The 25,901-nt window shown below is 40.1% G+C and overlaps 1 protein-coding gene across 1 annotated transcript in view; it reads left to right on the top strand.

Annotated features, from left to right (window-relative positions):
- The window catches only part of LOC124407362, a 44,316-nt gene extending 28,762 nt beyond the window's left edge, over positions 1 to 15,554 (top strand). Inside the window, exons 2-3 of the mRNA XM_046883435.1 lie at positions 8,998 to 9,169; positions 12,795 to 15,554. Of these exons, the coding sequence (XP_046739391.1) occupies positions 9,018 to 9,169; positions 12,795 to 15,264 (2,622 nt within the window). The 5' untranslated portion in view covers positions 8,998 to 9,017 and the 3' untranslated portion in view covers positions 15,265 to 15,554. The remainder of the gene's footprint in view (positions 1 to 8,997; positions 9,170 to 12,794) is intronic.
- Positions 15,555 to 25,901: the final 10,347 nt, after the last annotated feature.

Raw genomic sequence — 25,901 nt, 5'->3', positions numbered from 1 at the left:
CTTAGTTTAAAATTAAATTATACATCGTTATCATTACTTTTTCATTTAGTTTCATCGTTACTTTGCATTTTATTTGGTAAAAATCTTCACTCACCTCTGTTGAGGAATTGTTATAAACACGTGGCGTTACGATGGAAAAAGAAGAAAAAGCTGCAGTTGCATAAATCGAACGGGATCAGCCTGTGGGAAAGGAAGTGGTGGCGGCGGGGGGTGGGGGGATTAAATGGGTCGAGAAGATTTAGGCCAGTGGGATAATTGGCGGTCATGAGGCAGCTTTCGTATCAGGCCGTAGGTACGTAGAGCTCATCCCATATTTTCCACTAAATTTAACTCCAATTACTTCCTTCGATCTTCTTGCCTTCGCGTATGAATGTATGTATCTATAAATATAATTTCTTAGATATACACGCGCGGAGATAAAGAGACGATGATGATGATTCTGCCCACTTTATGCGCCGCTGGATATTTTCCACGCATTGCATCGAGACACGTGGACGTCTCTAAATCATGCCTAGGTATATACCTATACATGTATTATGTGTATCTGCATATATATATATATATATATACATACATTTCCATTGTACATACTTATGCCACGTGGCAGAATTTCAACGCAGTTTCAGTGGATATGCAGGCGTAATTCTTGTCATCGCGTCTATTGAATTCATTTTGAGTCTAAATAATTTGTTATATATGTATATCATATGTGCCTATAATATACTACATGTATATATTATAGAGACGACAGTTGCACTCGTCGGAAAAAACAATTTCTGCAAAAAGGATGGAATTTTAAGTGATAGTTTTCAGAGATTTTTTTTCTAACCGAGATCTTTATCTATTCATAATGTACCTAACTGGAACATTCAGGTTTTTTAATCTGTGTTTTTTTTTTGTTTATTTTTTCTTACCATTGGGGTTGGCATTGCTAAAAACGAGGTCTTGTCGTTAATTTTTACCGAAAAACTAGCTAAAAAAGCGAACTAATTAATTATTATTCGTAGGTACGCTGTTTAGCGCGATTTTCGAGATTTTATTCCGACTTTAACATTCACGATGGTTTGATATTTGGTTATTGATTCCTGTGCGTAACACGTGCCGGAAGAATTTATTGAAATTCTTCAATTGCCATACTGCACACCGTGCATGTAATCATATTATACCTACATTGTACCGGCAGTGCAGAAATTTGACCTCGGGGTTTAAACCAGAAGCGAGTTAAAAATACTGAGTCACGAAATTTGATACACAATGCGGTAGGATTTATACACAGATGCTTGAGCTATTATCGATTTATAATATACTTATGCTCAATAGAATGCACGGCGATACCTGTTCAATAATGTCCATTGATTTCCGCTAGTTGGACGAGAGATTTTTGCGCGTACGTCATTTCACTGTTTTATTAATCGTGTTCTAAGATCTTATTTTTCCTTATCGTATTCTTCTATTTTTGTACATGATTATATATATTATATTCCACAATGATTGTATATATATATATATATAGTATATTTATATTTGAGCCGAAAAAATTGGACTAAACCCAGAGAAAGAAATCTCGCGACACGATTTGCGGTTCGCAATGGGTAATAAATAAATTTGTTCTTTTAGCATTAGAAATGAATGTTGCGTCGATTGATTTACAGTGATTTTCATGATAAATCTGTAAAACTGAGATCAAGACGAAGAAAAAGGAAAGAAAAAGAAAAAAAAGAAAAGAAACCGGAACTGCTACACAGAGTCGAAAAGTATTTCATAATTATTGCCAAAGTTGTTATTTGCAAGAAAGCGTGAATCGCGATTGCTGTAAGCTGACACCCGTTTTCGCAGTGTGAAAATTGTTTAAAAGGTTTCTGACAGACTCATTTTGAATAGAAAAAGCTGTTTTCCAAAAACATATTTTTCGTACCGAGTCTTTCTGCATATTGAAAACATCAGTGTCGCGCTATTTCGCCATACCGTTCAACGCGTGATGCAGATCTGCGCAATAATTGCGAACACATAGTGCATCTGCCCTGCATCTTGCCCATAACGTGGAAATCAATCATCGAAGAGTTTCGAATCAACGCCGGTCACTCACTGACACATCGCGACCTTTATGTGATCATAACAGAATGCAGTGTATAAATATGCTTCTCGTATGTCTATTTTGAACTCAGCAAATAGTTAGATATTCCCGATTAACAAAGGGAAGAAGAATAATAATTGTTATCTACGTAATAGATTTAGCCATGTTGGCATATTGCCATAAAAAAAATATGTTTTTCACAAAATTTCGTGATAGTATTAAAGTAAAAATGAATTTTTTTTTTTTTACGCCCTTCTTTCCGTTCCCTATACAGCAATAATAATCGACGTCTACTGTAATTATACATATATTCTATATGTATATATATATATATATATATATTTATTCATTGTTCGACTCGAGTGGCTTCTTATTCTTCTTCTGCGTACGAAGTTCGCATGGTAAAGCAATTTTCAACGCTATGACGTAAATCGCTCAGCTGCCTTTTTGCGATTCTCGTTCGTTACGGTTGTTGTACTTGGATTTTGTATTCAGCTGATATTATACCGAACGAAAGTTAAACTCCTGGCTTTGTTATTCACGGTTAACTATATATGTATACCATAAGCGACCCAATTCTTCACCTGTGACCGGATTTACGTGCGCGAGGTGTATAGGTATCAACATGACCTTCTTGTCGAATGACTTAAGTCGTTAGAGTAATTTCCAGCTTCTCTTAAACTCCCGCGAATAATCGGACCGCAATTTTCATTATTTTACCGGACTGGAGGAAATCAGCTGCGGAATTATTTTTTTCGCCTAACATCGCAGAGAGAAAATAAAAACTAAAAAATCTTCTTGCTTTCGAGTTGCGCTGTAGGTAGGTACGTAATTATTATTACATCGCAGACGCAGTTTATCCGCATAAGTGTTCACCACCGTGCATATAATAATTCGATATGCCTACTCCGACTTACGCAAGACACTAGTTATAATCGATCCTTGACTCTGTTTATTTCTCTGTGCAACTAAAGCAATGCTGCTGCATAACTTAAAGACACAGTTGCGGGGTGTAATAAACTTTACAGTCGTTGTTCCAGTATATAATTTTCCCGGAACTATATTGATCGGTTTATCCCACAGTATCCTCTAATCTCTAATTCTCTCTAATTATTCTTTTCTTCGCGATTGATTCGCCGCTGGCATGCAGTGATCCGAATAAGGTCGAAGCTCGGTGTTACGTGACGGAAACGGAAGCGGCTCGAGTTGTTATAATTACGCGAAAAAAAAAAGAAAAAAAAAACCGACTATACGACAATTTTCACCGTCCCGGTCTATTGGACAGCCGATGAAAGAATAAACGAACATGTAACAAGAAATCAAATAAACTAATGAAACTCACGCTCTGTACAGTCTTTTACGTACCTCGTTATAATATATTTAAATTTTACAACTGTTCGTCAATTTTCTCGCGATTTAATCACCTTTAATTATACACACAGGTTCGATGTGTTACTCATATACAGAAGGCTTTGCTATTTCATTTCAGTTCGCAAATGAAATTATTCTTACATTTCCAATCATTGCGCACGAATGTCGGTTGGATATAACAAAAGGTTTTTCCTTAATGCGGTGATCAAAAACCGTGCAGCCGATTGTTTTCAGGCAGAACAGTCAAGGCTTGATTGTCCCCGCGTGACGACATTCGACTATAGATATTTGTCCTGACCTTCCGGTTGGCTGTATGGTATAACGGAAGTGAATATAGCTCTTGAAATAACTCCGTAGAGCCGAAAATAACACGAAAACCTGCGGTAACAGTAACGGTGACTAATGGATCGACTGTTTTTCAATGCTGAACCGAAACCCTGGTCGTTACGTCGTGTAGCATTGATCGTATGGTGTGTAACAGACGTAGGTAGCATACGGTGTTTATGGCGCAACATCACAATCAGCCTGGGTTTCAGCGCTTTGGGAAATCATTTGATTTTCAGCGTCCGCCAATTATGATCGCGCTGTCACTGTTTATTGACGAACAAAGAAATCGACGTTGATTGAAATAATTATCAGTATGTTCATCGATCAGGAAATCAATATAACTTCATCGGTCTTCTTTTCGTCGACGCTTACACCACACTTGGAATTCTGTACTTTTACTTAATTATACTTCGTTCCTGCGGTTGTTGGAACTAAAAATACACCGATTACCATCTCAAAGTATTTGTTTTCTCGGAAATTTTGAAATTTATAATAATGGAATGAGGTGACGATTCTTAAGAGGAACAATACCGCAAATCGGTTCATAAATCGTCACGACGAAACGCCCCTCCCTTTATAACGACATGCCTAATATCACAGTATAAAGTTTCCATTTAGTTATGTTTATTGTTTTAAATTGTTATTTCTTCTTGGCGAAAAACGAACCGTCGGCGAATTATCAAGTCACAATTTAGCAGGCGATATATTTTGGGTGTATTGTATAGAACGAAGTGGGTTCATTTTTTCCCATCAAACTCTATGCGTGTAATAGTATCGTTTTAAATTTTTATTAGAACACAGATTTCGTGGAATATTTCCGCTGCTGTCTCAGCCTTTTGTCTAAATATTCCATAACGCTGCATCGAGTTAGTTTTATATTTGAAAAAAAAAAAACCTTTGCTGAACTTCGATCGGTGCAGAATGACAGAGCGGTTATGATATGCCACAACTTTTCCCGTTATGCGGCGGAGTTTAAGGTAGTAATTAAAATATCGCATGATCGATTAATCTTATCAATCATTATTCCACCGAGTTTGTTATTTATCGTTTTACAGGAGTAGATTAACCGGTGTGTTCTTGCGAAATGGATTCCTCACCGTTCATGGTAATATATAAGTTACACATAAAACTTTCGCGGTAAGTCTAGTATCATGCATCTTATATAATATTGCGACTTTGAATACCCGCGGGTAATTATTAAAAATTTCATTCGTAGAAATTTATCCATTGTCGAATATTATTTGGCCAGTAACCCGCGGTCGCGTTTCACAATTAGTCATCTTTGTTGTTATACAAATGTCGTATTCCACAACAACATTTATGCCCATTATACCTACTTATATTAACCATGCATCGTATATACCTATATGTACGTATATTCATACGTAGACAACAGCCACCAACCCGCATCAGTTGTTTTTATAACCTTGTTCTCCTCTCTTCCGTTGGTTTAAAAATTACCTTTACCACCACGTTTACGTATAGTTGTATGTACATGTGAAATATTACGCACAGGCTAACTATAACTGATGCTGAACACGTAAAAAGCACGTGAAATGCGAATGGCTCTTTATAATGGCGACCAAAGCATCGGAAGCATATACCTACCTATTCGTCGACTTTTTGAACGTTGAGAAATAAGAGAAAAAGATTATCGCGACTGCGCTACGGTGCAGCGGTAAGATGTGAGTAGGTAATTACTGTACACCACATTAGGTATGCGTTGGTCACTCGTAACGCAAGAATTGTGAAAGAAGAAAAAATTCTCACACCTACGAGTGAAATATTGGCTGAAGTCGGGTGAACGGCACCGTTCATTTGCTTCGGTGATACTTATGAGTGGGATGACGAGACCATTGGAAGACACTTGAAGTCGGTACCCGCACCGACTACGAGAGTAGTGTTATATAGATATTGATGAGAGGGATTGCAGACAATCTGGAGCCGCCGGCTGTCGCTGCCAGGATTTAATGAATAACCGACACACGTTCAAGTCACGACGTCGATCGTCGTGGCAAAGGCTTCACCGGATGCGTAGGCACGCTTTGAATGGTACCTACCTTCATGCTTCGCACATTTACATCATCGTTTTCACTCGAATCGATTTCAAGTTCTTTTGAATAATAGATTTTAATGTAGGTATAAGCTGTGGGAGCTTGCGCAGTGCTATTTTCCTAACCGCATCTTCAAGTCAGAAATCATCTTACGCGGATGAGAAACTGATTTGAGATGCCGATTCGTCGGCCATTCGATTCAATTATTCTTGGAACGCTGGTGATGAAGAGAATTGCTAGCATTGTCCGTCAATCGCTTGTGTTTCTTAACTTGTATATCTAGTCTCGTGGAAAATCATGAATGTGCAAATTTTCCGAACATTTTCATGCTAATTATCGTCAACAGTTGAGATCGTTCGAGGCGAATCATCCTTCTGGAACTTAAATAGAAACGTATTCTGACCCGCTAAAGCGACTTGTTTAATTAACTGAAATTGGAACCACTCAAATATTTGCTTGCAAAGTTTGCCGCAACGAATTGACTGAAATCTAGTCTATCTTCTCATCTATCTCTACTTTTATGACACCGTCAGCGGTTTAATGAACGAGACAGAATTCGATTAGGGCAGCGCGTTATTATTACGAATAGACGAAGAGCGAACCGCTCAAGACGTTTCCACTCGTCATCCTGTTCCAAGGAGTGATGGTGATTTGTTACGACACGGAAATCGGACTGTCTTCTTGGGTACGTCTCATTCGTAAAAATAAATTTGATGGGAAAACAAGTATTTCGCTAGATGGTCCAGGACTCGTTACGCGTCCAACGGATCAGCGACGCCGGGGAAAAACTGTACCTACATCGTTATTATATTTGGCTCATTGTCAAACGTTTGTTCAACCCGGTGTTCCTTGAACAACCGAAAATTATCAGAAACCTTCCGTCTGGGCTAGACTTAGAGCTTTTTCCACGTGTAACGATGTCGGGAGCCTTACGGTGCTTCTCTAGGAGCAGATTTATTTAGATCAACAACTCCTTGCTGTGACAACGTTTAAAAATACGATCCACCGATGGTCTCTGTGGTCTCGCGGTCATTCGGGTTTATGAAATTCCCACCAATTCAACTTAGACAACTTGATTTTCTAACGAGGCCTTCTTTGGTGGACTTGAATCGTTTATTTATTTATCTTAATTTCTTGGTATAATTTCCACCGCTGCCCACTCTGGTGTGAGAATCGCGCCCCCAGATTTCCTGGTCGCAACGGAACCAGCATTTGAATGTAATATATCACCTTAGGCCGTAACGTAGGCGTGTTTCTTATTCGTTGATGGGACTCAAAATTTCAAGAAAAATTGTCATTTTATTCAAACGTGGACGCACCTTTTTTCCTCTTCTTATATGCTGTATTCTAAATATAATAACTAGGTAAGGTACTCTCGGTTCGACTCAAATCTCTCTCATTTTTCATACTCCCACTCTATACCAGCCGCGCAACAAACACGACGTGAATAATTTTGTTTTCTGGATCCCGCCAAGCAAATTTTCACGTCTCTACCGCTATTGCCCAAACGATGTCTCGGTCTTTGGAATCGTTTGAGTCGAAACTTCCGCCTTGCAGCATGTCAGCGGTACAATAATGCGAGAAGTATAAATCGTGACAGGCCAACAGAATTGGTTTATTTGCAATTTCAAATTAGAGATCCCTTGTATTTTTCAACCAAAATTTGAGTGTATTCCAACATGAGTTACGCCAAACTTGATAATATTTCACTTTTTTTCTGCACTCACCGGTGTGAACATGTCATTGATTTTCATCAATTGGAATCGAACGCAATTAGTGTAGGTATATGTATTTATCTGTCGAGTGAATTTGTCTAGTCATAGACAAAAAAGAGCGTTATTTTCAACTTGGCTTCATATGTGCAACACTTATCATATCTGTAAAGAGTCTGGTTTACGTAAACGAGTAAAATTAGTGCTACAGCGGCCGGTAATAATTTTTATAACCGAAATGTGACATCGTGCGAAAATATGAGTTATAATGAAAAATATCATCGGACAGGTGTCGGGTGCGATAAATCGAATCCATCATGGCTGCTAGTGCGTAAGCTTAAAATTTCATTCGCTCGATACTTATTCATTCCTGGAATCGATGACCACATCCGATATCGAGTTTATGTTTCGCAGCGACAGTTTGCCAACGCGAAATGCGGTATTTTTGTTTTTGTTTTATCACGTGATAATGACGAAAATGGAAAGTCATTTCTTGGTTGTTATATCTCATAGAATGAAATAAAAAAAAAAAAAAATAAAAATTGTTAAATTGGAACTTTGCCAAACTTTCGCGTAGGTGTAGAAGTCGCATAGGTATAGTATACGAAAATTTTCTTCGTCAATTAGCGGTAGAGAATTAATTGCTAAGCTCATAAATCAATGATCGATTATAATATATTTAATTGTTTCATTCTTTGTCCCAGATGCTATACATTTTTCTGAGAGATCGATTTGTCTTAACACATATATACCGCTTTTTGGACGTTTTAATTGGTGGAAAAACACCGCCATCGACGTCGTTTTATATACGTAAATACCGCGTTCAAACGAAGCCTCGCGATGTTTCGATTCCATTGTAATCGTTGAATCTTGACCTGCATTGCTTTTCATTGTCATATTCATACAAGAATTACCGATTCAGATTTACATTTATCAAATTCGAAGACACCTCAAGCTGACACGGTCGCATGCATGGGGCTCCAATATGCGCGAGGCCGTGCCAACCGGCACCGGAAATTGGCTGGAATTTATACAAAATATTGACGATTGCCCCGACTATAAACCGGACGCATTGGAAATTAGTCGGTTATGTATTCTACCTACCGATTCCATTTCACAATGTTGGAAATGAGACCGAATTCCGAAACCATATCCCTATAAATTTTGCTCCGCCGTGCCGTTATGACTCTCGTGCAAATCGAATGAACCGCGCTCCAACGTAAATTGCGATATGGTTTCCGGTGACGCATAAACACGTCACACTCCAGCCATTTCTTTTGTTTTCTTTTTTTTTTTCAACTAAAAGAAATGCTTTGAAAGATAAATCACGTTAAAAACGTGTCGTATTTTTCCTCTCGCATTGATACGTTCCTTCCACTTGTCATAATATCCTTACGTACATAGTTTCTTTGGCTCATCGACTTTAGCTACAATCAGCATCGTCTTTCTATGATTTCAGGGTTGGACAATTATTTATGAATGGATGGAGGTGCGCCGGAGAGTTCCGAAGGTGGAGGATGGTGGGTCACGATGGTGCTTTGGACGATCGTCCTCTTCGGGTCCTTCCTCCTCAACGGGACCCTCCTCTTCGCCTTCCTCAAGCGACCCGGCCTACGCACGATATCGAACAGGTGAGGCTCAATCGTCGTCTACTTAATCATACGAAGCATTTTTTTTTTTATCTTTTTCAATTTTTATTCTCTTTATTTTTTTTTTCTTCTTTTTTCGTACTATTATTATTTCCGCCCAGAGGATTAAATTCGCTGGATCGTAAAATCGAAGGTCACGCCATTCGTCCCCCTCCCCCTTCCCCTCCGCATACATATTATATGTCGTAATAAATTCAAGCGAGATTATACCTACTGCACGTTGAAAGGAAATCTATATGCGCGCAAATATTTGCTTATATTCTAATTTTACGAATTTAACTTCTAGCCTCATTTTTTCTACCCAGCTATCAACATCTTTCTGTTTTTTCCGTTTCTCGAGACAACAAATCTTCGCGTTTTCGTTCACCCGTGTGGTAATTCATATCTTGAGAGTAAATTAAAGTGCACTCTCAAGTCAAGATTTATTTTCTTGCCAACTAATACATTCGGTTCTGCGATAAATTTTCGATGTTGGATCTCATGTGTCGTTGGAGAATGATATCATGTATATATAGTAGGCTGGACAGTGCGTTACGCATGGGAAAATTTGTGATATTTTTGAATAGGAGAGAAGTTCTGCTTTCGCAGCCAACCGCTTCCGGAAGGTTAGCAAGATTGGCAAAGTGTTGCAACTCTTGGCGCGCAGCTCAGGCGGTAAAATTTGTGCTTTTGCATTGTCACGTCTATATAATACACTTTTCTCAGTAAGCTCGTCATTCAGTGGTTTAAATTATATAAACCTGCCTGTTTTGTACTCACTCTTCGTCAGATAATCAATCGATTTAATACCTAATCAGGAGCAGATTATGAAGAGCTTTGGCTGCTACTTGGGAAAAAAAAAATTGCAAAAGTAAAGTCTCTAACGTAAAAATTTTTTAGTTGTTTTCTAACTTATATTGCAGTTCATCTTGCCATTATTTTACTTGGCGTGAAATACTGCTTGGTATCTATATACAGAGTGCTGAAAATGACTCAAGGCGCAAGAAAATAACTAGTATCTCAAATCAAGTTATGTTAATTTTGCGCCACGTTTCAAATTCACGTAGATCAAATACTTAATTTTTCCTCACTTCCATCTCTAGTCGGAAATTTTTATTGAAAATTGAAGAGGATACTTTCATGCGATTGAAATGATTAAAATTTATGAAAAAAAAAATCAGAAATCTTGTGATTGTTTCGAAGGAGTTGTTCCGGAATCATTCCAATTCAATGCAGCTCGGTCACCTTGTCATTTGAAAAATTTTTGTTCCGTCTTTCTTTTTCCAAATTTTACCCAGTGCCAAACGTTATAAGTATCTCTAACTTTCGTTCCGTTTATTTTCACCACCTGTCTTTTGCTAATTCCGTTTTTCAAACGACTCTGTTACAGGCGTGTATTTTCGAAACCGATATTTCTCTTCGACTCTCTCGTTCTATCATCTAGATAAATGACCGTTTAAAAATATAGCAAACATTGATCTGGATAGGAAAATTCTCTCAATATTTCAATTCCAATTCCGATGAAAACTACGCAGAAACGAACGAATTATATATAGAAAGAAAGTAGAAATGTTTCAGACTGGAGTCCATAATTAAAAAAAATAGTTATGCATAACATTGTAAAATGCCGTTGGAAAAATATATGTCAGTGTATCACGTTTTTGCTAAGTTTTGTTTTTGATACCCGCCAGAAACAATGAAGAGAGCATGGCATTGAAAAATGTGAATGATGTCAATGACGTCAAAGCTCAGAATAATTTATTTGATTTCTATGTATCGCCCACGTTAACGAAAAACTAAATATATGCCTACGTACGTACGTACGTTCGTTCAAGTGGTCAAATTGAAGACTGCATGTTTAACTTGACGACTCGGTCGATTACACGCCTGCCACTCCTCCAAAGACCGACACAATATAAAAGCATGTTTTTCACCCGTCATCGCGTCTAAGGCTCAACAATCGATAAATGTGTCTCGTTAAAATGTCTCACGAAGTCAAAAACTTCCATTCGTTGGTATTATTCACTGCCGGGATGATATAACTCTGGTATCCATGCGTGATGTAATATTTTTTTTCTCCTTTTCCCACGTACTTTCAGTAGATGGTTATATTGAAACAAATTGTGCTTCTCAATTAGTAAAAATCATTCATTACTACCACGAGCGTCGTTACAGTTTGTTATTGATCTTAAAATTAGTCCACTCGTGAATATAAACTTGTATCGTGCGGTAAAGAGCTGCGGTAATGTACGACAGGTACAAGTAGTTACATTAATATTTCACTCCGAAAAAAGCAACATATTATATTCTTATGCCACTTCATCGGTCCGTTCATACTTGATATTTAAAAACCTCAGAGTTCATTAACGCGCATTAAACAACTTGATAATCATTCGACGTGCAAACCTTTTCGCATCACCAAAATACGAGCTGGTTAATGGACTGCAAGAAATCAATTGAAATTCGCCAATAATTGTTCGATGCAGTTGAAATTAGTACATAAAACTGTACTTTCTAACCGACGAATCCATCTAATCAATCAATTATACGTAAGATTTTTTTATAAATCTCATCAAATTTTGGGTCAGACTAAGCATTAGGAATTAAGGTTGAGGTCGTTCGCTTTTATGCCTATTTTCTAGTATACAAAACAGCAGAAGTTGAAGTGACGAAAATATGGACACATGTTTATTGTAGGGAACGAGTTCGCACCCCTGGCTTACTAAACTCGTTAGCACAGCTGGAATCGGTCAAGAGACTGCCGGCCGATATTGCGTCGAGACACCATAAATACGCTAGTCGTCCTCGACTGCAAGTAGATGCAGATACGCTCAGCGTTCGATCTGAGCTTTCGGCTACTCGTCCTCGTACAATATTGCATTATATTGCAGTATATACATAAAACAACAAACTTGACCGCCGACTATCTTACTTTAGTATTGGGAGAATTAAGCGCAAGCTCATGCATCTCCGCATTGCCAAGCTCAACATTCGATCCTGTCAGAGAGATGCAGGTCACGTGTTACATTCACTGACATCTGTCGCTACTTTATAACCGATCGTTTTGAACACACCCGCAAACGTCGTCTCGTTAATCCCTTGGTCAAATACAATTAGATCGATGTTTATACAGAAACTAAGATCGGTATGCCGTTTCAAACATATCGGCTATAACTCTTTCTGCTGGGCCGTTTTATCCCGGGGTTTAATTTTGCAACCGTCGTAAAGACGGCCGTGCAGGTTATACTTCTACCATCGCTGTTGTTCATGCAATGAATTTGGACGGATCTGCAGAAAGGCTGCTATTTATATCTGCATGGAAGAATGGCAGTGTTTATTTGAGTACCGAATTGGGCTAGGTCAGATGAAACCATAAAAAGATTTCGGCTCATAAAACTTGCGGTAGCGATGATCATAATCCATAAACTCATATAAAAATCTCGAGGACCGAGGCCAAACACATCGTAACAAACCTTCTTTCATCCCTTGTGTTCAAATACAATCTTTCGATGAAAAACGAAAAGGAACACTCGCCTCGCCTTGATACCATTGAAAATATTCTTAACACTGAAATAGCAGTGGTAACTAGACATAATTTTTTTTACCGTCTTCTTTTCTTCTTCCGCAGATTTGTGATGAACTTGATCGCATCGAACCTGTTGACGTGCGTGATCCTGACGCCTCTTCTGATGCTGGACACCCCGCCGACAGATTCGTTTGGATCCAGCCTCTGCTCCATATCGGAAGGTGCCGGGGCTTTTGTGACGGCATCATCGATACTTTCGGTGCTTCTAATCGCGATTGATCAGTACTTTGCGGTCGTTGATCCCCTTCGATATCACACGAGAATCGACAAGCTGAAGTGTGCCGTCCTCATCGTTTCTGTCTGGCTGGTTTCCGTGCTCCTGGCTCTTCTCGCAGCTTTCAATCCGCACCCTCACAGCCTCTGGTTGGCTTGTTCAAGCGATCATCAACTCATCGTGGAACCCAGGCTGGACTTAAGCCTTGATTCGACAATTTCCATCGGCAATGGGACGGAGAAGTATGACTTCAAGAGTGAGGTGAAGGTCACGGAAAGTAACGGCAGCTCCTTCATTGAGGAGGATCTGAGGTTCACTGAAAACTCTACAATGTTTCTTGATGAAACGTTTCGAGAGAGTTTCGAGGACACGAATAACACGATACTGGGAAACGATACGTTCGATTATGTTACCTACGGCTTGGCTTACGCCACTTTTTACACCCTCTTCGTTTACCTAATGCCATTTGTTGGCGTTTGTTGGATTTATGTTAGCATCTATTCGGCAGCCCATAAAAATTCGGAACGTGCCAGACGCACCGGATCCGGACCGATGTTGTCCTCGCCAAGTTTCTGCGAGGAATACGGGAACGTCAGGCATGACTTTTCCACCGATGATTTTCGTCGTATCCCAAAAATATCGAGTCTGTCATCGATCGACGAAAGCATCGAAACTAGCCCTAGTCACATACCGCGGGGAAGATCCGAGATGATGCTTTGCTCGTCGGCAATTGAAGAAGAACCATCGAGTGGCGTTGTCTTCACCGTTGGTTTACAGAAGGTTGACGTGTCGCCGAAAAAGCCGGCGAAGACAATCGACGCTACCAAAGAAACCTCCAAAGTTCCTATATCCGCGCTAAAAGCGGAATTCCTTACTAAAAGAGAAGATAATCGTCTTATGGACGATAACATTGTACGGAGCAAGTTCCGCGATCGTCCCGATAACAGACGTAAGTCTTCTCACGATATCCTCTGTGAGGAAATTCTGAGAAAGGACCTCGATCGTTTGAGGATACCAGAGGACTCGAGCGGCGAAAGCAGCGCCAATGAGGAGGAGGAGGAGGGGGACCAGGATGAAGAGGAGATGCTGACGTTTTCGAAAAACCGACGACTCGAGGACATAGAAGTTGCCAAGTGCCAAAACTCGATTGAGGATCGATCGGAATGCAATCGAATACCTCTCATCTTGGACACGGAGCTCTCATCGGCTAGCAGGCGACCAAATAAGTTCAAAGAATTTGACGATTCCGATCATTTCCAGCCGGACATTTCGGTGTCAACGAGTCAACAGCAGCAGCAGCAGCAGCAGCAGTTACCCGAGGTCCTGGCCAGTCCGGAGATTCACTCCAACGTAAATGGCGCATCATCAAAAATGATCGACACAGTACAAAGTAGTAGTAGTAGTAATAGTAGAATGACATGTAGTGGTATTTTGTCACGTGCAGCCCTCGAAAATCACAACGCCAAGTCAAGACTGCAGAATAGTCTTCACACCAATGGCAGATCGGCAATAAATGCTCGCTACTTAAACGGCGGGTTTCATCGATCAGACGGCGCAATGGACCAGCCGGAAGATATTCTCCACAAAAGCTTGTCTGGTCACAATTTCCTCGATGCTGAGTCTTCTCTATTGGGCACTTCAGCTAATGGAGGCGCAGCACCAACAGTGACGATTACGCCTCCGCATAAAATTCCTCTTCATCGTGTTTCCAGCGTGAAAAGTACTTCAAGCTACATAAACTCGTTGAAGTACAGAATCAGCAATGCTTCGGTGTTCAGATATCGGGAAGAAACGCGTGCGGCCAGAATTAGTGCGCTCGTTATAGTGATGGGTCTGATATGCTGGACGCCATACGTAGTTCTATCGATCGTCAGGAACATCGAGCCGCTACATCTTACTGAGGCTGACCAACTTCCGCACAGCTACGACGTGATGGCGCTCAGCTTTTTGATACTGGCGGCATACGTTAGTCCGCTGCTTTTCGGGTACAGATCGCGCCGCGTCAAAAGGGAGCTTAGAAAAGTTTTCTGCCCCAAGAGAGAACTATCGTACAAGAACAACAGAAGTTTGATGGCAAAAAAGGTACTGAAACGAAGGCCCAGCAGCAATCTTAGCCATCTGGAAATGGATTCAAAATATAATATTTTTAGCTGCGTTTACGGAAGGAATCGATGCCCGAAAGATAAAGTGCAGTTCATGCAAGTGCCAGAAACCGCGTTTGCCGTTGAAACTTGTAGAAGCAGCTTTTCCAGTGGTGCTAGTACTCAAATATCAACAACATCCACCGAAGAATCCTGAAAGTGCTATTATTCTCTGTTCAAAGATGAGAAAGGACGATTTTCGCGTCCGGTACATGATCTTGATCGGAGATAAATAGTTCGGGGAAGGTATACGATAGTCTGAATTTTCGAAATGAAAGCGCCGATTTGCCTGGGGTAATTAAATCACCATACGTTATAGTTGTAAGGAATTGTAAGATGAAGCATAAGTTTAGTTTATCAATGTAAGATAAGTCACAGAATGTATGTCCAAGAACCTCGTTTTTATTGATTAAATGATGACTTCGTGTATAATTGAACAAAAAAGAAGGAAAAATAAACTACCCAAGTCATTGAATATATAGAAGTAAGTAAACCTTGGTACTGATTATTGACGTAATGTACGAACACGTTGCTGTTTCACGAGTAGCTGAATGTGAGTTGAAATGTAAAATTATTGTTGCGTGTGTGTGTGTGTGTGTGTGTGTAATTTGTGGGAGTATGAATGTGCTGTCTGTATAGCGTAAGAGAAAAGTAATACAAATATGAAAATAAAAGTCATTTCCTACTCTGTCTGAGCATAGCTACTTCCGAGCAGAGTAATTACAATACAATTAATTAATATCAAATAGGTATACGTACATTACATTGTATATATTGTACAGCATTTCATGACACGTTGTGACCTAAGTAAAAAACAAAATACCTTGTATAATTTTCTGATTATTTTGTACATTACAAATGGTTCCGTTTATTTATATTAAATAATTTGTACATAAACTTGACAACTAATACTTATTAAGTAGATCTTCACAGATTTAGGGTATTTAGCATCATAAAACATTAAATATTATATTTTGTACTCATAGCCTTTATGTGCAGCGCGAGGAGTCTTTAACTTGTGATAACTGAAAATCAACCAACTGTCAGTCCTAATCTTAATAAATATTTAACTTATGAAAATTCAACAATAAAAATCACTTTTTGAACACCAAACAATTGCTTTGTGTCCTTCCTTCCTTGTTCTTTTCAACCCTTCTTTGTTCACACATGTACACACATACTGATGCTGCGATGAGAATACGCCATGATTGTCAAAAATGAATAAACTTTCAATCGCTGTATATACGCAAGATTCCATTGCTGCTTTGTTTTTCTTATCTACATTTTACTCAGCGTTTCATTCATTACAGAATGAAATTTGTTTTGACAATATTTCTCTTGTTTTCCCGTATACATCCACCTCGAGAATGGGCTTATCTACAAATTCTACAACTTGAACCTCGTCGTGACACCGGACGCAGCTAATTAATCTTCTTAATTTGATTTACACAAGGACATTCGAATTGAGCAACGCAGTATTACGGACTGCTTCCATTTACCAAAGTAGTGTTGAATATACCAAAAATCTGAGAAATTGTGTAGTCACAGGCTTAAAAATCACGCAGTCTGAATACATTGCATTGAACATTTCATTCGGAATTTTTGTGTTGTTGATCGCACGATCTTTTTGGATCGGTTACTTGTATACTACTTGTACTTAAGATTCAGCGGATCGGAGAGATTTCAGCGTAAAATTACTCCTGGTATCAGGAGAATATCTCAGCCGAGGAGGTCGATCAAAAACAGGGACTGATTGATTGACTGCTTGTGATATCGATACTGTGTGTCTAAAGGCATGACTGCTTGCTTGAGAGAGCTTGTAATCGCTTGCTTACATGCTACGAACATGTAGAATTAAGCAAATCGGAGAAATTTCAGCGTAAAATTACTCCTGGTATCAGGAGAACATCTCAGTCGAGGAGGTCGATCAAAAACAGGGACTGATTGATTGATTGCATGTGAGATCGATGCTGTGTGTCTGAAGGCTTGCCTGTTTGCTTGAGAGGGCTTGTGATCGCTTGCTTACATGCTACGTCCGCTTAGAATAAGGCGGATCGGAGAAATTTCAGCGTAAAATTACTCCTGGTATCAGGAGAACATCTCAGCCGAGGAGGTCGATCAAAAACAGGGACTGATTGATTGACTGCTTGTGATATCGATACTGTGTGTCTAAAGGCATGACTGCTTGCTTAGGAGAGCTTGTAATCGCTTGCTTACATGCTACGAACATTTAGAATTAAGTGGATCCGAGAAATTTCAGCGTAAAATTACTCCTGGTATCAGGAGAACATCACAGCCGAGGAGGTCGATCAAAAACAGGGACTGATTGATTAACTGCTTGTGATATCGATACTGTGTGTCTAAAGGCATGACTGCTTGCTTGAAAGAGCTTGTGATCGCTTGCTTACATGCTACGAACATGTAGAATTAAGCAAATCGGAGAAATTTCAGCGTAAAATTACTCCTGGTATCAGGAGAACATCTCAGTCGAGGAGGTCGATCAAAAACAGGGACTGATTGATTGATTGCATGTGAGATCGATGCTGTGTGTCTGAAGGCTTGCCTGTTTGCTTGAGAGGGCTTGTGATCGCTTGCTTACATGCTACGTCCGCTTAGAATAAGGCGGATCGGAGAAATTTCAGCGTAAAATTACTCCTGGTATCAGGAGAACATCTCAGCCGAGGAGGTCGATCAAAAACAGGGACTGATTGATTGACTGCTTGTGATATCGATACTGTGTGTCTAAAGGCATGACTGCTTGCTTAGGAGAGCTTGTAATCGCTTGCTTACATGCTACGAACATTTAGAATTAAGTGGATCCGAGAAATTTCAGCGTAAAATTACTCCTGGTATCAGGAGAACATCACAGCCGAGGAGGTCGATCAAAAACAGGGACTGATTGATTAACTGCTTGTGATATCGATACTGTGTGTCTAAAGGCATGACTGCTTGCTTGAAAGAGCTTGTGATCGCTTGCTTACATGCTACGAACATGTAGAATTAAGCAAATCGGAGAAATTTCAGCGTAAAATTACTCCTGGTATCAGGAGAACATCTCAGTCGAGGAGGTCGATCAAAGACAGGGACTGATTGATTGATTGCATGTGAGATCGATGCTGTGTGTCTGAAGGCTTGCCTGTTTGCTTGAGAGGGCTTGTGATCGCTTGCTTACATGCTACGTCCGCTTAGAATAAGGCGGATCGGAGAAATTTCAGCGTAAAATTACTCCTGGTATCAGGAGAACATCTCAGCCGAGGAGGTCGATCAAAAACAGGGACTGATTGATTGACTGCTTGTGATATCGATACTGTGTGTCTAAAGGCATGACTGCTTGCTTGAGAGAGCTTGTGATCGCTTGCTTACATGCTACGAACATTTAGAATTAAGCAAATCGGAGAAATTTCAGCGTAAAATTACTCCTGGTATCAGGAGAACATCTCAGCCGAGGAGGTCGATCAAAAACAGGGACTGATTGATTGACTGCTTGTGATATCGATACTGTGTGTCTAAAGGCATGACTGCTTGCTTGAGAGAGCTTGTAATCGCTTGCTTACATGCTACGAACATTTAGAATTAAGTGGATCGGAGAAATTTCAGCGTAAAATTACTCCTGGTATCAGGAGAACATCTCAGCCGAGGAGGTCGATCAAAAACAGGGACTGATTGATTGACTGCTTGTGATATCGATACTGTGTGTCTAAAGGCATGACTGCTTGCTTGAGAGAGCTTGTGATCGCTTGCTTACATGCTACGAACATTTAGAATTAAGCAAATCGGAGAAATTTCAGCGTAAAATTACTCCTGGTATCAGGAGAACATCTCAGCCGAGGAGGTCGATCAAAAACAGGGACTGATTGATTGACTGCTTGTGATATCGATACTGTGTGTCTAAAGGCATGACTGCTTGCTTAGGAGAGCTTGTAATCGCTTGCTTACATGCTACGAACATTTAGAATTAAGTGGATCGGAGAAATTTCAGCGTAAAATTACTCCTGGTATCAGGAGAACATCTCAGCCGAGGAGGTCGATCAACAACAGGGACTGATTGATTGACTGCTTGTGATATCGATACTGTGTGTCTAAAGGCATGACTGCTTGCTTGAGAGAGCTTGTGATCGCTTGCTTACATGCTACGAACATTTAGAATTAAGCAAATCGGAGAAATTTCAGCGTAAAATTACTCCTGGTATCAGGAGAACATCTCAGCCGAGGAGGTCGATCAAAAACAGGGACTGATTGATTGACTGCTTGTGATATCGATACTGTGTGTCTAAAGGCATGACTGCTTGCTTAGGAGAGCTTGTAATCGCTTGCTTACATGCTACGAACATTTAGAATTAAGTGGATCGGAGAAATTTCAGCGTAAAATTACTCCTGGTATCAGGAGAACATCTCAGCCGAGGAGGTCGATCAAAAACAGGGACTGATTGATTGACTGCTTGTGATATCGATACTGTGTGTCTAAAGGCATGACTGCTTGCTTGAGAGAGCTTGTGATCGCTTGCTTACATGCTACGAACATGTAGAATTAAGCAAATCGGAGAAATTTCAGCGTAAAATTACTCCTGGTATCAGGAGAACATCTCAGTCGAGGAGGTCGATCAAAAACAGGGACTGATTGATTGATTGCATGTGAGATCGATGCTGTGTGTCTGAAGGCTTGCCTGTTTGCTTAAGAAAGCTTGTAATCGCTTGCTTACATGCTACGAACATTTAGAATTAAGTGGATCGGAGAAATTTCAGCGTAAAATTACTCCTGGTATCAGGAGAACATCTCAGCCGAAGAGGTCGATTAAAAATAGGGACTGATTGATTGACTGCTTGTGATATCGATACTGTATGTCTAAAGGCATGACTGCTTGCTTAAGAGAGCTTGTAATCGCTTGCTTACATGCTACGAACATTTATAATTAAGTGGATCGGAGAAATTTCAGCGTAAAATTACTCCTGGTATCAGGAGAACATCTCAGCCGAGGAGGTCGATCAAAAACAGGGACTGACTGATTGATTGCATGTGAGATCGATGCTGTGTGTCTGAAGGCTTGCCTGTTTGCTTGAGAGGGCTTGTGATCGCTTGCTTACATGCTACGTCCGCTTAGAATAAGGCGAATCGGAGAAATTTCAGCGTAAAATTACTCCTGGTATCAGGAGAACATCTCAGCCGAGGAGGTCGATCAAAAACAGGGACTGATTGATTGATTGCTTCTGATATCGATGCTGTGTGTCTAAAGGCATGACTGCTTGCTTGAGAGAGCTTGTGATCGCTTGCTTACATGCTACGTCCGCTTAGAATAAGGCGAATCGGAGAAATTTCGGCGTAAAATTACTCCTGGTATCAGGAGAACATCTCAGCCGAGGAGGTCGATCAAAAACAGGGACTGATTGATTGACTGCTTGTGATATCGATACTGTGTGTCTAAAGGCATGACTGCTTGCTTGAGAGAGCTTGTAATCGCTTGCTTACATGCTACGAACATTTATAATTAAGTGGATCGGAGAAATTTCAGCGTAAAATTACTCCTGGTATCAGGAGAACATCTCAGCCGAGGAGGTCGATCAAAAACAGGGACTGACTGATTGATTGCATGTGAGATCGATGCTGTGTGTCTGAAGGCTTGCCTGTTTGCTTGAGAGGGCTTGTGATCGCTTGCTTACATGCTACGTCCGCTTAGAATAAGGCGAATCGGAGAAATTTCAGCGTAAAATTACTCCTGGTATCAGGAGAACATCTCAGCCGAGGAGGTCGATCAAAAACAGGGACTGATTGATTGATTGCTTCTGATATCGATGCTGTGTGTCTAAAGGCATGACTGCTTGCTTGAGAGAGCTTGTGATCGCTTGCTTACATGCTACGTCCGCTTAGAATAAGGCGAATCGGAGAAATTTCGGCGTAAAATTACTCCTGGTATCAGGAGAACATCTCAGCCGAGGAGGTCGATCAAAAACAGGGACTGATTGATTGACTGCTTGTGATATCGATACTGTGTGTCTAAAGGCATGACTGCTTGCTTGAGAGAGCTTGTGATCGCTTGCTTACATGCTACGAACATGTAGAATTAAGCAAATCGGAGAAATTTCAGCGTAAAATTACTCCTGGTATCAGGAGATCATCTCAGTCGAGGAGGTCGATCAAAAACAGGGACTGATTGATTGATTGCTTCTGATATCGATGCTGTGTGTCTAAAGGCATGACTGCTTGCTTGAGAGAGCTTGTGATCGCTTGCTTACATGCTACGTCCGCTTAGAATAAGGCGAATCGGAAAAATTTCGGCGTAAAATTACTCCTGGTATCAGGAGAACATCTCAGCCGAAGAGGTCGATCAAAAACAGGGACTGATTGATTGACTGCTTGTGATATCGATACTGTGTGTCTAAAGGCATGACTACTTGCTTAAGAGAGCTTGTCATCGCTTGCTTACATGCTACGAACATTTAGAATTAAGTGGATCGGAGAAATTTTAGCGTAAAATTACTCCTGGTATCAGGAGAACATCTCAGCCGAGGAGGTCGATCAAAAACAGGGACTGATTGATTGACTGCTTGTGATATCGATACTGTGTGTCTAAAGGCATGACTGCTTGCTTGAGAGAGCTTGTGATCGCTTGCTTACATGCTACGAACATGTAGAATTAAGCAAATCGGAGAAATTTCAGCGTAAAATTACTCCTGGTATCAGGAGATCATCTCAGTCGAGGAGGTCGATCAAAAACAGGGACTGATTGATTGATTGCTTCTGATATCGATGCTGTGTGTCTAAAGGCATGACTGCTTGCTTGAGAGAGCTTGTGATCGCTTGCTTACATGCTACGTCCGCTTAGAATAAGGCGAATCGGAAAAATTTCGGCGTAAAATTACTCCTGGTATCAGGAGAACATCTCAGCCGAAGAGGTCGATCAAAAACAGGGACTGATTGATTGACTGCTTGTGATATCGATACTGTGTGTCTAAAGGCATGACTACTTGCTTAAGAGAGCTTGTCATCGCTTGCTTACATGCTACGAACATTTAGAATTAAGTGGATCGGAGAAATTTTAGCGTAAAATTACTCCTGGTATCAGGAGAACATCTCAGCCGAGGAGGTCGATCAAAAACAGGGACTGATTGATTGACTGCTTGTGATATCGATACTGTGTGTCTAAAGGCATGACTGCTTGCTTAAGATAGCTTGTAATCGCTTGCTTACATGCTACGAACATTTAGAATTGAGTGGATCGGAGAAATTTCAGCGTAAAATTACTCCTGGTATCAGGAGAACATCTCAGCCGAGGAGGTCGATCAAAAACAGGGACTGACTGATTGATTGCATGTGAGATCGATACTGTGTGTCTGAAGGCTTGCCTGTTTGCTTGAGAGGGCTTGTGATCGCTTGCTTACATGCTACGTTCGCTTAGAATAAGGCGATTCGGAGAAATTTTAGCGTAAAATTACTCCTGGTATCAGGAGAACATCTCAGCCGAGGAGGTCAACCAAAAACAGGGACTGACTGATTGATTGCATGTGAGATCGATGCTGTGTGTCTGAAGGCTTGCCTGTTTGCTTGAGAGGGCTTGTGATCGCTTGCTTACATGTGCTACGAACATTTAGAATGAAGTGGATTGGAAAAATTTCAGTGTAAAATTACTTTTGGTATCAGGAGAATATCTGAGCCGAGAAAGTCGTACGAAAACAAGGACCGACTGACGGATCGTTTGTTATGTTGATGCTGTATGACTGAATGCATGATTGCTCAATAAAAAGTAAGGCTTTCCACTTGGACTTTATCGAATAAAATACGAAGCAGTCTGGACTAGCTGCACACAACAGATAAAATTGAGGTTTTGGAGAGGAAGGAAAGAACAATCAGAAATGCATAACTACAGTAATTCAGTATCTGTTTATTCAATATGCCCTAATACTAGTACAAGTGTTTGGGTGTCAGTGTACGTTAATTTTACGAGTTGTCAAACAGTTTAAAAGTCAAAGACAAAAAGAAATATAAAAATAAGGTTGAAGTTAACGTAAGAAACTTGATCATTATCAAAGGAGAAAGAAGTGCAATGAGCGTTGTCCTAAGCGGAATGTAAAAAATGTCAGATGGAATAGTTATCATTGTAGCTCATAAGTATAGATCATGTTGCAGCCTGTATACAGGTGCAACGCACTCCTGCATGATCGATGTGTTATTTACGATGTTCTAATATTGTTATGTTATGTACTCTGGATTAAATTAAATAAATGAATGAATATATTAATATTTTCTTGTTATTTCCTCAGCTGGTGGTCCTCCGATGTCCTAAATGCCTTTTAGTAATCCTTGACGTCCAATTAGTTTCGAAAGGGTCACGTAGATCAACTATAAAACAAAATGTTTGTGGCTTCAAAAATTACAACAAAAAAACAAAAAGATTAGCCCTTCGAATTTCTTTGGTAAAAATTTGGCCTATTTTGAATAATACTGGAATCGATTCTTTGGTGCACTTAATGGACGTAAATACGCGAAGAATCGATTCCGCCTGTTCCGGAATCAGAATTTATCCAGGAAAATCGTATAAATCAAACAGTTTAATTACAGAAGTTTTCATACATCATAATATAACGATTTCTGAGCTTGTTGGAGCTCGGAGGTTATTCAACGTCTTGCTTGTCCAACGTAGGTACAGGAATGTTCTGTTGGCATCGTAATTCCACTTTATTTCTGTATTAGGTACCTACCTCATTTCAAAAGTCTTTTAACTGACTCACCGAATGATGCTCTGCTGCACTAGCGATACTACAAGCAGTCTGCAGTTCTACAGGGATGGTAATTTCTTGCTCGAGAGACAGGTGACGAGTCGGATGATTCGTGCTGCGTATTTTTTGCATATTACTGCACATATAGATAATATTACAAAGAAAAATATTAAACAAAATAGTCAGAATACTTGACGAACTAGAGGTCCAGACCCAGTCTAGAAGTCCGATATCGAGTTGGCGCCATACCAAAGACCCTCCCTCAGAAAAAAAGCAAAACTACCATCCAGCGATATACATATACGAACACGTGGCGGTTGACTCGAGTTCTTCTGGCATCATGCCACGTCGGAGACTTTGCTGCAGTGACTTAAGCGGGCAAAGACTCGAGCGTTCCACATTTTAACGTACGCAGCAGGGGAGGCCATCAAGCAAAACAACGAAGGAGGGAAAATTACCTTTAGGAATAGGATGATGCTATTTCTAGATGGAATCAGACCGCTCCTCTTTGGTCGCTTCTCTTTCTATTAAATTGTTCATAACGTAAATTCTTGAAGTAATCCTCTAAGTACCCGTTCACGTAACCCTCCTCTTCTTGTCCCATTTTTTTCCACAACACCAGCACTCATGATACTGGAATAAAGCCGGGAATAATCGTTGAGTCTCTGATATCGCAACGGAAAACGAAATGCCGCAGGCTATTTTTAGCGACGTTTCGACTTGCACTTGTCTTGCATGACCTCGGAAGTGTTGTGAACAATTGCAGACATCCCGGTTCCGTGACAGTGACAGTGAAAATAAGAGGCGGAGATGTTTGGAGCGCCAGGCGATTTCACCAAGACACAGTCCTCGAAGTCTTTCCGCGAGTTGAAAGTAAGAACTAGCTGATAGAAATAGAGAATGATCAGAATAGTTGAAATATGTAAACGGAATAACGACTCATCGTCAATGCGTAATGGAAGTCGTGAAAACGGAAAGTACTCAACGTTTCGCGTTTGGACTACACCATTTACGATTGGCTGCATATTGCTGCACTTGAGCGCACGCTTTTCGTAACTGCGTTTTTTTTGTCGCAGTTGGAAATGAGAACTGATTCTAAATACTGGCCAGAGATTTGACGTCACAGTAGAATAAACATAATATATTATATATTTTAAAGTGCTATTAGAACTCCTGTAAATGACAGAGAAATATGCGATGACACGCAGAAAAGAAATGGGATTCGCTGGTCAAGGTTTGCGTAGTTGTAATCGACGAAAACGGTGCAGCGGTGATGGGTGCTCTGTTTTCATTTCAATCCAGAGATCGTGAAGTTGCGCAACTTGTCAGATTCCCTTGTCAGATTCCAAAAAATATCGAGAGCGGCGTTGACGCAGTTTTCTGTACCACGACGAAGCTTTGCTCAAACCTAAGCTTCGCTTTATTTTGCTTTGCGTTTATGGTCGCCCTGCGTGATCGGGGGAACGTGTGAAAAATAAGCGTTTGATCGCAGCTGTCTCTAAACTTCGGTGGTGTAAAAATACAATGAGTATACCGTATATTATTGCGTAACTGGGGGGAGCTGTCAGCATTTCGTTATGAATTTTAACTTTGGCACAATTTCAGGAACCACGAACATTTCGTTGTCACGATAAGGTGACAACTAAATCCCCCAGAACGATATATGAAAAATTGCAAAATAAGATGCAGAAGAACCTTGAGAACCGCTTAAGCATTTAGAACGACGCCAACCGTCAACTATTCAGAAGCTTCAGCCTTATATCATCTTTTTTAATCGTCTTGATCATGTAACAAGATAGAAAAATCGTCTTTATGGCAGTTTACTTTTAGCCCTCCCTTTAGCATTAAAATGCGTAAGTTTTTACCAAAAGTATGAAATCAATCATCTACCGCATTTCGTATTACAATATGATCTAGGATCGAAATTCAGCTAAGATATAACTGTGTAACTCTAATCCAGAAATGTTGCAATGTCGTAGAAGAACAGCGTAGTTTTCTCTTGATTTCTAAAGGACAAAAGGTCGTAATATGTTAAAAATAAAAAAAAAAATAAAAAAAACAATCTCACATTGCGTCTGCAGAGTA

Source organism: Diprion similis, chromosome 6 (genome assembly GCF_021155765.1).
Source record: "Diprion similis isolate iyDipSimi1 chromosome 6, iyDipSimi1.1, whole genome shotgun sequence".
Classification (NCBI taxonomy): domain Eukaryota; kingdom Metazoa; phylum Arthropoda; class Insecta; order Hymenoptera; family Diprionidae; genus Diprion; species Diprion similis.
This window is presented reverse-complemented; position numbering and strand designations above follow the sequence as displayed.